Source organism: Vombatus ursinus, unplaced genomic scaffold (assembly GCF_900497805.2).
Source record: "Vombatus ursinus unplaced genomic scaffold, bare-nosed wombat genome assembly UNPS02004691.1, whole genome shotgun sequence".
Lineage (NCBI taxonomy): Eukaryota > Metazoa > Chordata > Mammalia > Diprotodontia > Vombatidae > Vombatus > Vombatus ursinus.
Window position 1 is genome coordinate 1,722,259 of NW_020944469.1, and position 16,367 is coordinate 1,738,625.

At 43.3% G+C, this 16,367-nt stretch overlaps 1 protein-coding gene across 2 annotated transcripts in view; it reads left to right on the forward strand.

Annotated features, from left to right (window-relative positions):
- Positions 1-3,711, forward strand: part of LOC114025804 (toll-like receptor 13) — a 28,150-nt gene extending 24,439 nt beyond the window's left edge. For both annotated transcript variants that reach the window (XM_027839337.1, XM_027839345.1), the window contains one exon: positions 594-3,711. In XM_027839337.1, the coding sequence (XP_027695138.1) occupies positions 681-3,545 (2,865 nt within the window). In that variant the 5' untranslated portion in view covers positions 594-680 and the 3' untranslated portion in view covers positions 3,546-3,711. The remainder of the gene's footprint in view (positions 1-593) is intronic.
- The last annotated feature ends 12,656 nt before the right edge of the window (positions 3,712-16,367 follow it).

Sequence of the window (16,367 nt, forward strand, 5' to 3'; positions counted from 1 at the left end):
ATACTGAGTTCTAAATTTCTGATGAGACTCACTACCCTCACAAGGTTTATCGGATCTTAGATATAAAGCAAGAAGGGACCTTTGAGGCCATCATATTTGCATTTAACAGAAACATATGGAATCCTATATCTAAAAGGGACCTCAGAGAGCTCTTAGCCTGCTCCTCTGAGAGTGCCATATCCAGTGGTACCTAGCCAGGACTAGAACCAGCAAGTCTTTTGCTCCCCAGCACAATGTTCTTTCCCTAGTTTATACAACAGGCAGGATCAAAGTATCATACAAAAATGAATCTCCAATGGGGGCATTTCAAGCATTAATCTAGACAATGGGGAATGGATGACAGAGAAGGTTAGCTGTCCTAGAGTCACCATATAGAGAACTACCTACCTACTCTGCCTATGTGTAGAACTGATCCTTATTCTGGGGAAAAAACTAAACTGGTCATTGAGGGAGTAATCCACAGAGATTTCATTAGAAATGGGTTTGGAATGGAGGAAGGATTGAAGAACAAAGGCTCCTACTTCTGTACAAGTGGCTTCCAACAGTTTATTAGGAGGGGAAAATACTCCATAGTACTTCTCTTCTTTTTGCAGAGAAACCAAAGCTTGGGTGAAGTCTGGAGCATCATACATGTGAAGGGGCCTTTTCTTGCTGAGTCTCTTAAGTCCATAGTCAACAAGATGGACTCTGAAGCCAGGGGTGTGCCATTGAAATGGCTGTGGTTCATATTTGCTGAGTTTTCTCTGCTGTCACTGGCAGAGATGTATGGATTCCGTCACTGCACCCAGTATGAGTTTGACATTCACCATGTGATCTGTGTCCGGAAGAACATCACCAACTTGAAGGAAAGCATTCATGATCTCCCTGAATACACCACTCACCTCAACCTTACACACAACAAAATCCAAATTGTGCCCTCTGAGAGTTTTGCTAATTTGTCTAATCTTGTAGATCTTAGACTGGAATGGAACTTTATTTGGGACATTGGTCCAGGGGCCTTCCAAGGGCTTAAAAACTTGACCCTTTTGAACCTGGTGGAAAATAAGCTTAAGAATATCAACTCTTCTTTTGAGGGCCTGTCCAGTCTGAAAACTTTGCTGCTGAGCCACAATCAAATCACCTGGATCCATGAAAATGCCTTTGTCCCACTTGTCAATTTACAGTACTTAAGCTTGTCTCGAAACGCGATAACCAATTTTTCCAATGTCCTGGCAGCTGTCCAGCATCTGCCAAGCCTGGAGGTTCTTGATCTCACCAGCAACACCATTGCTTTCCTGAACTGTAGTCCAACAGCCCTGGTTTCCCTCACCAAGTTGATCTTGATGAGGAACAAGCTGGTAGACTTGGATTTCTCCACTCTGTCACTTCCTAACCTAACCACCCTGGATATTTCCCAGAATGCTATCCAGAATGTGCATCTGGAGTCTCTACCCCAGGTGAGGAGTTTGAATCTGAGTGGGACACGTATGAAAGTGGAAAAGCTTCAGGCCGAATATCTGCAGAATCTGATCGAGCTGGACCTCAGTGATATTAATCCATTGCCTGGCACAAAGCATGTGAACCTGAGCACAGTATGTCACCTCCTTCAAAACTTGCCCAGGATAAAAACTTTATTTTTTAAGAAAAATGGAATCGACTCAGAGGACATCAAACACCTCACCAACTGTGCTATGCTTTTGTCTCTTGACCTAAGCCACAACAAAGGTTTGGTCCATCTCTGTAACGGTGAGTTCAATGGCATGCCCAGCCTTGAATGGCTGGATCTGAACAGTTGCATGCTATCCCTGATCTGCAACAGGACTTGGAATTCTCTCCAGAATTTGACAGTTTTAGACCTGAGTAGAAATAGGCTTGAAACCTTTCCGGAGTTTGCATTTGCTCCCCTTGAACGTCTTCAGTCCCTCTCTCTTTCCAGAAACCCCATCACTGAGCTCAACAGCCTGTCCTTCTATAAACTACATGCATTAAAAGAGCTCAATTTGGCTGGGTGCTGGATAGTGGCAATCGATAAATACTCTTTTGGTCAATTGTTGAGTCTTGAGAACCTAAACCTTCGGGAGAACAATATCCGAACTCTGAAAGGGAACACTTTCTCACTTCTGAAGAAGCTTCAGGTTCTGACCCTTTCCCAGAACCGTCTGACTACTATAGAGGAAAAGGCCTTTTCTGGCCTCACAAAACTATACAAACTTGATCTGGCATACAACATCCTGTCTGGTTTTCATCCTGGTATGTTCCTGGGACTGGAAGGACTACAGCTTTTAGACCTCAGTTTTAATAAAATAACTTATGAAACTCCTAAGAGTCTCCAGCCTCCTCCTTTTAAGGATCTCCAGTCCCTCAAATACCTCAACCTAGAAGGACAAATAAATGGGATTCAGGTTATCCCAATCAACTTCTTCCAAGGACTGGGTAGTTTGCAGGAACTACTACTGGGAAAGAATTCCAAGGTATTTCTAGACCACCTCCAGTTAGACCAGCTGCCTAATCTCACCAGGTTGGATATCTCAGGGACAAAAGCTGGAGATCGGGGTCTCTATTTAAATACCTCCTTATTCCAAAAGCTCAAACAACTGAAAATATTACGACTGGAGAACAACAACTTGGAATCATTAGTTCCTGAGATGTTTTTTGGTTTGGAACACCTCCAGGTCTTTTCTTTGAGGTTCAACAACCTGAAAATCATTCATCAAAGCCTCTTGCAGAACCTGAAGTCCCTGATGTACTTTGATGTTTATGGGAATAAGCTTGAGTGCACCTGTGATAATGAGTGGTTCAAGAACTGGTCCATCAGTACACCTAGTGTCCATATCCCCTACCTAGGGAGCTTCCATTGTCAGCAGCCAAATACACAGAGCCTACTGGTGGCTATTGATACTGCCATATGCAATTTTGACACAGGTAAAATCTTCTTCTTCAGCTCCTTCAGCGTGGTACTTGCAACTATGGTCTTCTCTTGGTTTGGTACCAAGATGATCTCATCTATGCGATATGGGATCTATATGTTTAAGTCCCTGTACCTGGCCAAGTGGCATCGGACAAAAAGGGAGTTCATCTATGATGCCTTTGTCTCCTTCAGTGCTGCTGATGAGCAGTGGGTGTATAAGGAGCTCATGCCTGCCCTAGAAAGGGGTGGCCGGCCTACTTTTAAGCTCTGCCTGCACCATCGGGACTTTGAACCAGGAGTGGACATTTTTGAGAATATTCAGAATGCCATTAACACCAGTCGGAAGACTCTCTGTATAGTCAGCAACAACTATCTCCAGAGTGAGTGGTGCCGGCTGGAAGTGCAGCTGGCCAGTCTCAGGATGTTCTATGACTACCAGGATGTGGTCATCTTGATTTTCCTGGAGGAGATCCCCAACTACCGACTGTCCAGCTACCACCGACTCCGGAAACTCGTGAAAAAGCAAACATTTATCACCTGGCCTGAGAATTCCCAGGAGAGGCCCCTGTTCTGGGCCCGCATTAGAAATGCGCTAGGCAACAGGAACATTAGGGAGGAGAATGCCGAGCTGATTTTGACTGAACCACTGGGAGACTGAAACTCTTGGGCAAGACACTGTTCGATACCAGCATGAGACCTCCTGATCAGCTACTGATCCTTTGGCTCCAGATAACACAACAATGAGTATTTGGTGGGCAGCTAGGTGGCAGAGTGGATAGAGTGCTACACTTGGAATCAGAAAGACCTGGCTTTAAATGGTACCTACTAGCTGTGTGACTCTGGGCAAGTCACTTAATCTCTTTTAACCTGTTTCCATGTCTACAAATGGAGATAATAATAACTCCTACCTCATTTGTGATAACATATATAAAACATTTCACAAACCTTAAAGTGTTCTATAAATTGGAACTATTATCATTATTATTATTAAAGAAGTTGATGGATATAGTTCTCATAAGTTTATGCATATGTGTATATAAGAAAGGTACAGAATATGTATCTGTGTGTGTGTGTGTGTGTGTGTTCTGGAGCAGCATAATTGATCTACCTATGAAGAGGAAGTCATTCTGAGTCCAATATGTCTGTGGTCATGGATATGATGTTTAAACCCCAAAGAGAGTCTGTTCCTTTCTGTTCTTCCTTGAGATAGTAGTGAAGAAGAATTCTAAAAGAAGTTACTTTGGACCTTAGTTTCCTCAACTGTAGAATAATGGGTTGGAGTAGATGACCTCTAAGGTCCCTTCTAAATTCTATCATTTTATGCAATAACTTGACTTCCATTTCCTCCAAGCAGCCTTCTATGATTCCCTTGTGCCAGCTTTCATTCTCTTCCAGCCCTCTAAACTCCCCTACTAGGTCCCATGTAGCACTCCCCCCATTCCACAGTGCTAATGCATACACACATATGAATACATATTTTTGGTCCATTCAAGATCTAGGATATCATTGGTCTAGAGGCCTCCCAATGTGGACACTCCCTCCCCTCTGCTAGGTGCATATCAACAACTCCTTTGTAATTTATCATGTTGGGGGCACAGAAAAGTTAAATGACTTGTCCAAAGTCACACAGCAAGTATCAGAGACAGAACTTGAACTCAGGTCTTCCTGACTCCACGACTGGACCTCTGCCCCCTTTGCCACCTCGCCTTTCTGCGCTTATCCTATAATATATACAGCTAGTTCTCACTTTATGTAAATTCACATTACACAAATTTGACTTTACGTAAAGAATTCTGAAAGGCATAGGAAGATGTAACAGAACACGTATAAAGGGAGTTTGGGAAAAAAAAGTGTACCTGCAGTTCACTCCTGATTTTGGTGGATTTGACCGAGATGAAATGTTCAAAGAAGTAAGTAACAAGATTGTAAAATTAGCACAAAGAATTGCAGCTAGAAGTGGGATGAGAGTGGAGAAGGTGATTGAGTCTCATGGAGAAGAACTGCCATATGAGGATCTGATTGAGTTGCTGGCTGGGAAGACTGCAAAAGAAGAAAGGGAAGCTTCAGAATCTGGGTCAAACCAAAAAGGTTCACGATGAAACAGTTGGCAGAAGCATTTCATCATTTGAGTGAATTTTTTTCATGTGTTAAAAAGATGGATTCAAATAATTCAAGATTTTTAAAAGTTCAAAGATTAGTTGAGGATAATATTGCTTACTATCATCAGATATATGAGGGGAAAAAAAGAGAGCCATTGTCCAAATATCTCTCCACAGCTTCATTAAAAAAAGGTGTGCAGCCAACCCCCAGTGATAAAAGCTGTGTGCAGTGGGTGGGGAAGGAGCAACAGACCGCACACCTATGTTTATCTTTTTTTTTTTTTTTTTTCTGTGAGGAAATTAGGGTTAAGTGACTTGCCCAGGGTCACACAGCTAGTGTCAAGTGTCTGGTCTGAGACTGGATTTGACCTGAAGTCCTCCTGACTCCAGGGCCAGTGTGCTATCCACTGCACTGCCTAGCTGCCCTACCTATGTTAACTTTACAGTGTGTGTATACTTTATCATTAACTTTACCTTTCATTTCATAATTCTCTTTATAATCATAGTACAGTATTTAATGTGTCTGCATTTTAGCACATTTTATGACTTGCAAAAATGTATTTTGTGTATGCCTTTGTTATATAGGCTAAGTGGAGTGGGTGGGTAGGGGCAAATTCACATTGCATGAAAATTGCTTTACATAGAGGTCTGCAGAATGGCCCACTTACATAAAGTGAAAACTGTTTATATTAGAATTGTCTTTGTCTTATCCCCCTTCTAGGCTGTAAGCTCTTTGAGGACAAGAACTTTTTCTTAAGTTTGTATTGTCCTCTGCATTTAGCACAGAGTTCTGCAGAAGGTTGGCTCTTTATTAGTGTTGGTTGAACAAATACTTTCATGGGCAGAAGCTACATGGACACAGAGGACTTTTTAGGTAAGAGGATGCTTTATTTCTCCATGGCAGTAGCCCTGCTGGTGAGCACTACACATTTAAATTCTACATATGTATTTGATAAAATCAAGTGGACAAAGCCAGTACTCACCTGTGGGAATACCAGCCAGGTCAATAAACTCTCTGACATTACTCAAAATCTCCAATTCAGTTTGGGAAACAGTGCATTTTCTTTTGGTCAGTCCAGCTAAGCAAGCAGCCTACTCCTTGGATGAATGAAGCTGATAGCACTGGAAATTCTCTGAAGAAACGTGGATTGTGGCACACAGTACTGCAAGGTAATGATCAGGGGAACAGATCATTTCACCTATAAACCTGAGGTACATCTTTCCATTCATTCACCATAAGTGAGAAGATTACACATGCCTAGGGAACATGCACGGGGGTGAGGAAGGAAGGGGGGGGTGTATGTATGAAAGGGCACACATGTCCAATGTAAGCTTGAGGGTAGGGATTGTTTCATTTGCTGTCTTTGTAGCCCTAGTACTTGGCATATAGTAGGTACACAATAAATGCTTATTAAACAGAATTGAATTTGTGGTTTTGCTTAGTCTGTGTGCATAATGGTGATGATTTCTTTTATTTGTATAAGAGCAATGTGTTGCAATTCAAAGGCTGTCCATTGTGTAAAGGTTTGTTTTTATTTTTGTTTTTATTCTTTGATTTAGGCAATCATGGCTTCTAACTAAGGCTAAAGCCACCTAGGAATGATTACATAGGTGATTTTCCAACCATCCCCAGTGTGGAGACAATGTTTTCATCCAGACAATATACCTAGAATCTTCATTCTCATCAGGCAGGTCTTCCACCAATTTCCAGCCCCTTGATGGCATAGTAGATGATCCTGGGTAGTCGTGGTGACCCACACGTTCTTAGTCCTGCAGGCAAACCTGGTGATGAGCTTCTCCAAACTTAGGTGGGCTAGCCCCTGGATGACAACTACACAATTCAACCCAGGGCCTATACTCAAAGTTTCCAGGATGGGACAATTGGCAGAGCTTATATTTCACTCTCATAGCCTTAGAAAGCCCTGAGGATCAAACAAGGAGAGGGTTAGACTTTAAATTGTAATGGAAGGTTTTTCATGTGGGAAGGAGGAGATATTTCTGACCATGAGAATTATCACTGACCAGTTTGTGGAGGGATCCCCTGAGATCCTTTTCCCTACAGATGTTTAAGAAAAGAATAGAAACCTGACTGAGATACTTGCTATGCATGGCTAGACTACACGACAGACTTCCCAAGATCCCTTTTCTCAAGATCATTGGTTCTACGTCACAGCTGCCAAGTCTCTATTGCTAAGGAACGGGCAATGGCTCCATCTGGTGGATATTTATTACTTTGCAACTACACATTCTTTCTACCTCTCCCCGATCATAGGCAGCTTTGTGACTCTTTGGCATGTGAACCAAATAATAATACTTATATTATTTTATAGAAATATAACATTTCTAGCAAACTTCTATATGTGAGGAAACAAGCTAAGAGCAGTGAAGTGATTTGCCAAAAATCAAACTATGAGCACTAGTGCCATGATTCAAACCCGAGTGTTATAGACTTAAGTCAAATGTTGTTTCCTACTACGTCTTGCTGAGAAAGAGCTGGCCTTATCTAGAGATAGGTCGTGCTATCCTATGTGAGTAGAGTTTTAAAGGTACCAGGGAGACTATGCTCGATTAAAAAAAACGCCTACTTAGATGCCACTATGCCTGATTAGAGTCATATTAGAAAGTCATTGCTTTGGATTCTCTCTGTGATCCTCCTTTAAAACAGTGGTGATGCATTGTATTTGTGTAAGGCCTTCTAGTTTTAAAATCGCCTTCATATTTATGATCCCATTTGGCAACTCTGAAGAGATGTAGTATACTATAAGGCATACTTTAGAGTTTGAAAAGAGCTTTACATGTTATCTCATTTCATCTTCACAACAACCTTGTGAGGCAAGTGTTGTTTATCCCCATTTTACAGATGAGGAAATGAAGCCTGAGAAAATTTACCTTGCCCAGGGTAACACAGCTAGTAGGTGTATGAGGCATGAGATTTTTTTTTTTTGTCTTTCACTAGGCAATGGGGTTAAGTGACTTGCCCAGGGTCACACAGCTAGTAAGTGTCAAGTCAGGCCGGATTTGAACTCAGGTCCTTCTGACTCCAGGGCCGGTGCTCTATTCACTGCATCACCTAGCTGCCCCGAGGCATGAGATTTGAAGTTGAGTCTCACTACAAGCCCAGTACTCTTTATCTGCTACATTAATCAACTGTAGTTCCCTGGGCACGACCTCATATACCCTCCACTCCCCCCCCAAAAAAATAACAAATTATCACGGAATCAAGGTATTCATTCTGTGGGCCCACACTTACTAAAAACCCATAGCCCACAAGTCTCCATCAACACGTTTACTTTTAATAGTCATCCAGAGGACACAGTTCAAAGGCATTTAATGAAATAACATAGAACATTTAAGTTACTAATGATCTCTTAATTGCCAAATCTAATGGTCTTTTGGCAATCCTCATCCTTGACATCTCTGCAGCCCTTGACGCTGTCAATTACCCTCTTCTTTAGGATATTCTCTTCTTTCTAGGTTATTGTGACACTACTGCCTCCTGGTTTTCCTCCCATGTGTCAAATCTCTCCATCTTAGTCTCCTTTGCTGGATCATCATCCAGGTCATGTCCACTAACTACGAATGTCTCCTAGGGCTCTATCCAGGGCCCTCTTCTCTTTTCCCTCGGTATTACTTCACTTGGTGATCCCATCAGCTCTCATGGTTTTAATGATCATTTCTATGCTGGTGATTCCCAGATCTGCTTTTCCAATACTAACCTGTCTCTTAACCTCCAGACTCTTGTTTCCAACTGCCTGTTGTACATTTTGAACCAGACATCTTAAACTCAACATTTTCAAAACTGAATTCATTGTATTTCCCCTCAAATTCTCTGCTCTTCCTAACTTTCCTATTCCTACTGTCAAGGGTACCACCATCTTCCTAGTCACCTAGATTCCCAACCTAGGTTTCATCTTCACCTCCTCACTCTCTCTCATTCTTATATCCAAGCTGTTGCCAAGGCCTGTTGATGTCACCTTTGTAACATCTCTCCATATTATGGTTATGTCTTATCTTTCCTCTGCCACCGCCACCATCCTAGTGCAGGCCCTCATCACCTCATCCCTAGACTATTGCAATAGCTGCTGGGAGGTCTGCCTGCCTCAAGTCTCTCCCCACTCCAATTCATCCTTCACTTATCTGTCAAATTTATCTTCCTAAATCGCTATTTCAAAACACCGCCCCTCCCCCCCATTCTAAAAACTCTAGTGGCTCTCTGTCACTTCCAGGATCAAATTCAAAACCCTCTGCTTGGTATTCAAAGCCCTTTGTGTCTTATCTTCCCTAACCTTTCCAGTCTTCTTACACCTTCCTCCTCTCCACACACTGTATGATCCAGTAAAGCTGGCCTCCTTATTGTTCCTCAAACCAGACACTGCATCTCCAGACTCCAGGCATTTTTATTAGTTGTTCATCATGCCTTGATTGCTCTCCCTTCTCATTTCCACCTCTGCCTTCCCTGGCTTCCTGCAAGTCCCAGGTAAAATCCCCTGTTCTACAGGAAGCTTTTCCTGATCCCCGTCAATGCTAGTCCCTTTTCTCTGTTGATTATCTCTAATTTAGCCTAAATATATGTCTATGTCTATGTCTTGTCTCTCGCATTAGACCATGAGCTCCTTGACAGCAGGGACTGTCTCGCCTTTCTTTGTATCTCCAGCACTTAGTTCAGCACCTGGGACATAGGTGCTTAATAAATGCTTATTGACTGGCTATTACCCACACCATGAATGGGAAGATTGGACATGTCTAGGGAGTGTACATGAAGAGATACAAATAGGGAACATGCATGGTGATGGTACATACATGTAGTAGCACTTACATGGGAAGCCTATGGCCAAACATGCTTTTGATACTGCCAAGTAGCTGCTGTCTTCTGAAGATGTCCTTGTGCCTCTGCTGCTGAGTCTCCTCACCTTTGGCCTCATCTGGCATGTATTCTCTGCAAGGTGATGATCACCTGGTCCCATGGTTGTTGCCAGGCACAGCTCCATTGGGCACTGGGTTGTGGAGTTTCTCTCTGCTTCCAGCTTCTGGCTTTATCTAGAATCCTTAACCATGGTGCCCCCTCTTTTCCCTAAGAGGAATGGTGGTCTCTAGGATATCTCTTTCAGCTTAGAGCCCAAATAGATGTGATTGTGAATCTTAGGCTGCCCAGACCCAAGTTTCCTTCTTTGGACTTCACTCCTCATGCCGATGTCTCCATTCATGTCAGACCTGTCTCTCCTAGTTCCCTGTTTGACTTTCCTCCCACGTTCCCCTGTGGAACATGTTCTAACACGCTGCCCTTCATATTGTTTTTTATTTGGTCATTTCACTCACGTCCAACTCTTTGTGACCCCATCTGGGGTTTTCTTGTTTGTTGTTGTTGTTTTTCTTTCTTTCTTTTTTTTTTTTAGCTAGGCAATGGGGGTAAGTGACTTGCCCAGGGTCACACAGCTAGTAAATGTTATGTGTCTGAGACTGGATTTGAACTCAGGTCCTCCTGAATCCAAGGCCAGTGCTGTATCTACTGCACCACCTAGCTGCCCCCATCTGGAGTTTTCTTGGCAAAGATACTGCAGTGGTTTGCTGTTTCCTTCTCCTGCTCATTTCACAGATGAGGAACTGAGACAAACAGCATTAAGTGACTTGCCCAGGATCATGTAGCTAGTAAGTGTCTGAGGCTGGATTCGAACTCAGAAGAGGAGTTTTCCTTGATCCAAGGCTGGCACTCTATCCACTGCAGCACCACCTAGCTGCCCTATGCCCCATGTTCTTCATATATCATTCCTTCCATTTCCCTGTTACTTGTAGAACTTGGCTGTCTCCTGAGGATACTATATTCCTGGCCATTCTCTTCAGTAAAGAATAACTTCTCGTGCTCCCTGACATACTGGAACAGGAGGAGGAGTAGTCATGCTTCCTCCCTTCAATATTTGAGCCTTTATCCTGTCCTAAACCTTTGAACCAGGACAGCTACGGGGTGCAGTGGATAGAGTGCTAGCCCTGGAGTCAGGAGGACCTGAATTCAAGGCCCTGGAGTCTGGAGGACCTGAGTTCAAATACAGCCTCAGATACTTACTGCCTGTATGATCCTGGGCAAGTCACTTCACTCTGTCTCAGTTTCCTCATCTGTAAAAAGAACTGGAGAAGGAAATGGCAAACCACTGCAGTATCTCTGCCAAGAAAACTCCAAACAAGGTCACAAAGAATTGGACATGACTGAAATGACTGAACAACAGCAACAAACCTTGGAACTTGTCCCATTATTCCATTGCTGCTCATCCATCCCTTTCCAAACTGGATTACTCTTGCCTGTCAACCTTCTCTCTTCTTGTGAACACTGCTGGAGGAAATCACACAGCTGTATTGATTGTGCCTACTACAAATTTGTGTTTTCGTCTTAACTGGGTATTTACTACTACATATGCACCCTTTCAGTCTTGCTCAGTGAAGCTCCACAGATGATTTGCATGGACCCAGACTATCCATAGGCGGGGGGCATGATGGAAGGTGAAGGAAATACACTCACTCCAAATCAAATAGCAGACTCAGTTCAGGGAGTAGCAGCTGGGGCAGAAGCAAAGGAATTAAAAGGAGAGACCTAACCTAATACCAGGACCTTGTGGTCCTAGCTCTGAAAAAAGCTCAAGTAGTGCCTTTGGCTACAAGCTAAAAGATGGAAACACTTCCCCTGTGGGGAATGGATCCCATAGCAACTGCAGTTGAATGGAGAACCAGGAGAGAGCAGGTCAGCAGAAAAATAGGAGGTGGTAACACAACAGAGGCAAGGGCCCAGCAAAGGACACCAGAAGACATCAGTGCAGAAGAGGAAGGAGCAAGTGGTAGCATAAGACCCGGACAGGGTTCCAGCTAGGATTTAACAGTAGTCTTAGAAACATGAGTTCCTATTACTTATGAGTTACTATTACCATGTAACTAGTGAGTTACTGTTACTATGTAAACAGGTTACACGTTTCCCAAGCATGTATCCTTTCCCATGAGGGTTCATTCTCTTGCTTGTGGTGTGGGAATTTGTGGAAGAGGGTACCTCTCTATGGATTGGTGGATTTTCCTTGATACTAATAGAAAATTTGACTTTCAAATACAAGACTCAAGAGAAGCATAAAAAGGTAAACAGGAAAGAGAAATCATAAGGGACTTAATAAGTTTAAAAGTTTACATTCCTACGTGGGAAGATGATACCTGTAACTCCTAAGAACTTCATCATTATTAGGGCACTTAGAAGGAGTAGCATACATAGACACAGGGCACAGGTGTGAATTGACTATGATGGGATGATGTCTAAAAAAAGTAGAATTAAGGAGTGAGAAAGAGGGATGCAGTGGAGGAAGGGAGAAGGAGGAGGTAAAATGGGGTCAATTATCTCACATAAAAGAGGTGTGAAAGAGCTTACACTTTAACCTGTCATCGGAATTGCTTCAAAGAGGGAATAACATACACACTCATTTGGGTGTAGAAATCCATCTTACCCTACAAGGAAGCAGGAGGGGAAAAGAATAAGAGAAGGGGGAGAGAGAAGGGTGGGTAGATTGAGGGAGGCAGTGGTCAGCAGCAAAATAAGTATTAAGCTCCTACTGTGTGCCAGACCCTTTGGTAGGCTCTGGGGGTACAACTAATGAATCAATCTAGACTCTCAATGAGCTTATATTCTAATGGAGGAGACAACACACACACACACACACACACTTATATATACTGCATAGCACTTTATGGATGCTTATTTCCTTCCCCATTCCCCCCACATATGAGGTACGTACAGACATAAATGGAAGGCAGCTAGAGGGACCAAGAAAGGCCTATTGCAGATGGTGGCATTTGAGCTACTGAAAGATGCCATGGATTCTAAGAAGCTGAGGTGGGGAGGGAGAGCATTTCAGGCCTGGGGGATGGCCAGAGCAAAGGCATGGAGGCAAGAGATGGAGTGTTGTGAGTGAGGAGCAGAGAGGAGGCCAGCTTGGAGTCAGGGAGTAATGTCCACTGAGGCTGGAAAGGTAGTTGGAATCAGGTTATACAACCTAAAGGGCTTTAAAAGCTTAACAGAGGAGTTCATATTTGAGTCTAGAAGTAATAGGAACCTATTTGTTGTTCGAGTAGGGAAAACACATGGTCAGAGCTGTATTTAAGGAAAATGGCGTTGGCAGTCACGTACTGTATGGGGTAGACTGGAGTGACAAGAGACTTGAGTCAGGGAAACCAATTAGGAGGCTGCTGTAATAATCGAAGAGGTGATAAGACCCTAGACAAAGGTGAATTGGAGCTGCAATTGGGTTTAGAGAAGGAAGGTTTGTTCAATTCAAACAAATCTCTGAAATCCAAATTCATATTTATTAGCTCAGAGTAAAAATCAAAGCAAATAATCCATTGGGGGCCTGGGAAGCTAAATACAAATAGGATTCATGAATAATGTGGTCATCAGTTTGCCTACTGTCTGGTCTTTGGCCACAGTAGAGCTATCTGCCTGTTTGATTATCTCTGGTGAATTGTTAATTCCTGACCTACTTTCCTCCAACTTCCAGAGCATTCCAGACTGCCTTAGTCGTCTGCCCAGCCACTGTGCATTCATGGAATTCAAATTAACTGTAACAAAACAGAACCCACATGTGTCCCTGAAAACTTCAAGGATCAGAAGATTAGAGATTTAGGGACCTAAGAAGTCATCATCCGATCCAGCCCTTCCCCCTCAAGGAGTTTACATTTCTAATGGGGGGGGATAACACATAATTGAATAGGCACAAATGAAATAAAACCTGTAAAGTGCTTAGTACAGTGCCTGTACAAAGTAGGTGCTTATTAAGTGCTTGTTTTCCTTCCCCACTCCCCCCACAGATAGGTACAAACATACATAAATGGAAACTAGCCTTAGAGGCAAGGCTCTGGCAGCTAGAGGGACCGAGAGAGGCCTATTGTGGAAGCTGGCATTTGAGCTGCTGAAAGAAGTCATGGATTCTAAGAAGCAGAGGTGGGGAGCAACAGCATTCCAGGCCTGGGGGATGGCCAGAGCAAAGCATGGAGATAGGAGGTGCAGTGCCATGTGAGGAGCTGCAAGGCAAGCTGGATTATAGGTGCTTGGAGGGGAGGCTTATGAAAAGCTTTAAATGCCAAATGGAAGAGGCTCTATTTGGTCGAGAGGTCATGGGGAGTCACTGGGGTTTACTGAGTAAGGAGGTTATATGGTCAGACCTACACTTTAGGAAAAATCACTTTAGCAGCGCTGTGGAGGACAAACGGGAATGGGAAGACACCTGAGTTATATAGAAGGTGATTGCAATAGCCTGGGCTAAAGGTGACAAAATCCTGAGTTAGACTGGTGGCTGTTCAAGTGGAGACAAAGAGACATATACAAATAAAGAGAACGTATTAAGTGCTTACTAATTGCCAAGCATTATGTTAAGTACTAGAGATATAAAAACAAGAAAACAAAATGGTCCAACCTCTTGAAGAGCTTATATTCTAATAGGGGAAGACAAAACATAAAGGTGAGCTGGAAAGGAGGGGTTAGGGCACTTCCAAGGGGGCAAGGAAGCTGGGGTGGAGATTGAGCATATCTGAGAGGAAGCTGAAAGGCCAGGAGAGATAGGTCATGAAAACAGAGAGAGAAGAGAGTATTAAGGAGAAGAGGGTGATCAACAATGTCTGAGGCTTCAGAGCGGTCGAGGGGGATGAGGATTGAGAAAAGATCATTGGATTTGGAAATTAAGAGATCACTGGAAACTCGGGAGAGAGCAGTTTTGGTTGAAGTGAACTGTGGCTCCTCACAATTGTGGCAATCCAGGCCGGGACTCACCAGTGGACCTCCAGGGACCACCAATCAGGCCTCAGAGTGGAGTCCATTCTGAGGTGGATGTGATGCTTGCAGACTGGCCATTGAGCTGGAAGTGAAGTGTTGTGAAGGTCAAACCAAGAAGATTTAACAGTGGCTTAGGCAAGTAGCACAGAGTGAGAGTGAGGAGCCAGGGATCTCTTCCCTCTAGACCATCCCCCCTTCTGAACTTCACCTTTACTGTAAAGGGTATTACTGTTCATTCTTCCAGTCACCCAGGCTGGAAACCTAGTTGTTATTCTCAACTCCTTACTCTCTCTAACTCCTCCCAGTGTGTGGGGGGGCTCCCCCCAATATCCAATCTGTTGACAGGTCCTATTGATTTTGTCTTTGCAACATTTCTCATATACATTTTCTTTTCTCCTTTGACACCTCCACCACCCTGATGGAGGCCTTTATCACCTCACTCCAGGACTATTACAATGGCTGGCTGCTGGTGGGGCTGCCTGCCTCTTTTCTCCCCGGCCTAGTCTATCTTTCTCCACTCAGCTGTCAAAATGATCTTCCTAAAACACAGGTCTGAGCATGTCACCTCCCTTCCCCTCACTCAATAAATTCCATTAACTCCCTATCACCTCCAGTATCAATTATGAAATCCTCTGATGTTCAAAGCCCTTTAAAACCTAGCCCTCGGCACCCTACCTGTCCAGTCTTCTTCTTTTTCTTTTTCTTTTTTTACAGTCTTATTATTTATCTTTAGTTTTCAACATTCACTTCCACAAGATTTTGAGTTCCAAATTTTCTCCCCATCTCGCCCCTCCCCCCACCCCAAGATGGCATGTATTCTGAATACCCCTTCCCCCTAATCTGCCCTCCCTTCTATCCCCCCCACCCTTATCCCCTTCCCCTTCAATTTTCCTGTAAGGCAAGATAGATTTCTATACCCCATTTCCTGTATATCTTATTTCCCAGTTGTATGTGAAAACAATTTTTTAACATGTTTTTAAAACTTTGGGTTCCAAATTTTCTCCCTTCCCCCCTCCCCACCCACCCTTATTGAGAAGGCAAGCAACTTGACAAAGGTTATACATGTGTAGTCATGCAAAACACTTCCATAGTTGTTATATTGTGAAAACCTAAGTATATTTCCCTTAATCCTATCCCACCCCCCATTTATTCTATTCTCTCTTTTGACCCTGTCCCTCTTTAGAAGTGTTTGCTTCTGATTACCCCCTCCTCCAATCTGCCCTCCCCTCTATCAACCCCCTGCTCTCTTGTCCCCTTCCCCACCCCCATTTTCCTATACAGTAAGATAGATTTCCATACCCAGTTGAGTGTGCATGTTATTCCCTCCTTCAGCCAAATCTGATGAGAATAAGATTCACTCATTCCCTCTCACCTTCCTCCCATTCCCCGCCACTGTAAAAGCCTTTTCTTGTCTGTTTTATGTGAGATAATTTACCCCATTCTCCCTCTCCCTTTCTCCTTCTCCAGTATAATCCTCTCTTACCCCTTAATTTTATTCTCCAGATATCACCCCTTCATCTTCAATTCACCCTGGGCCCTCCATCTATCTATCTATCTATCTATCTATCTATCTATCTATCTATCTATCTATCTA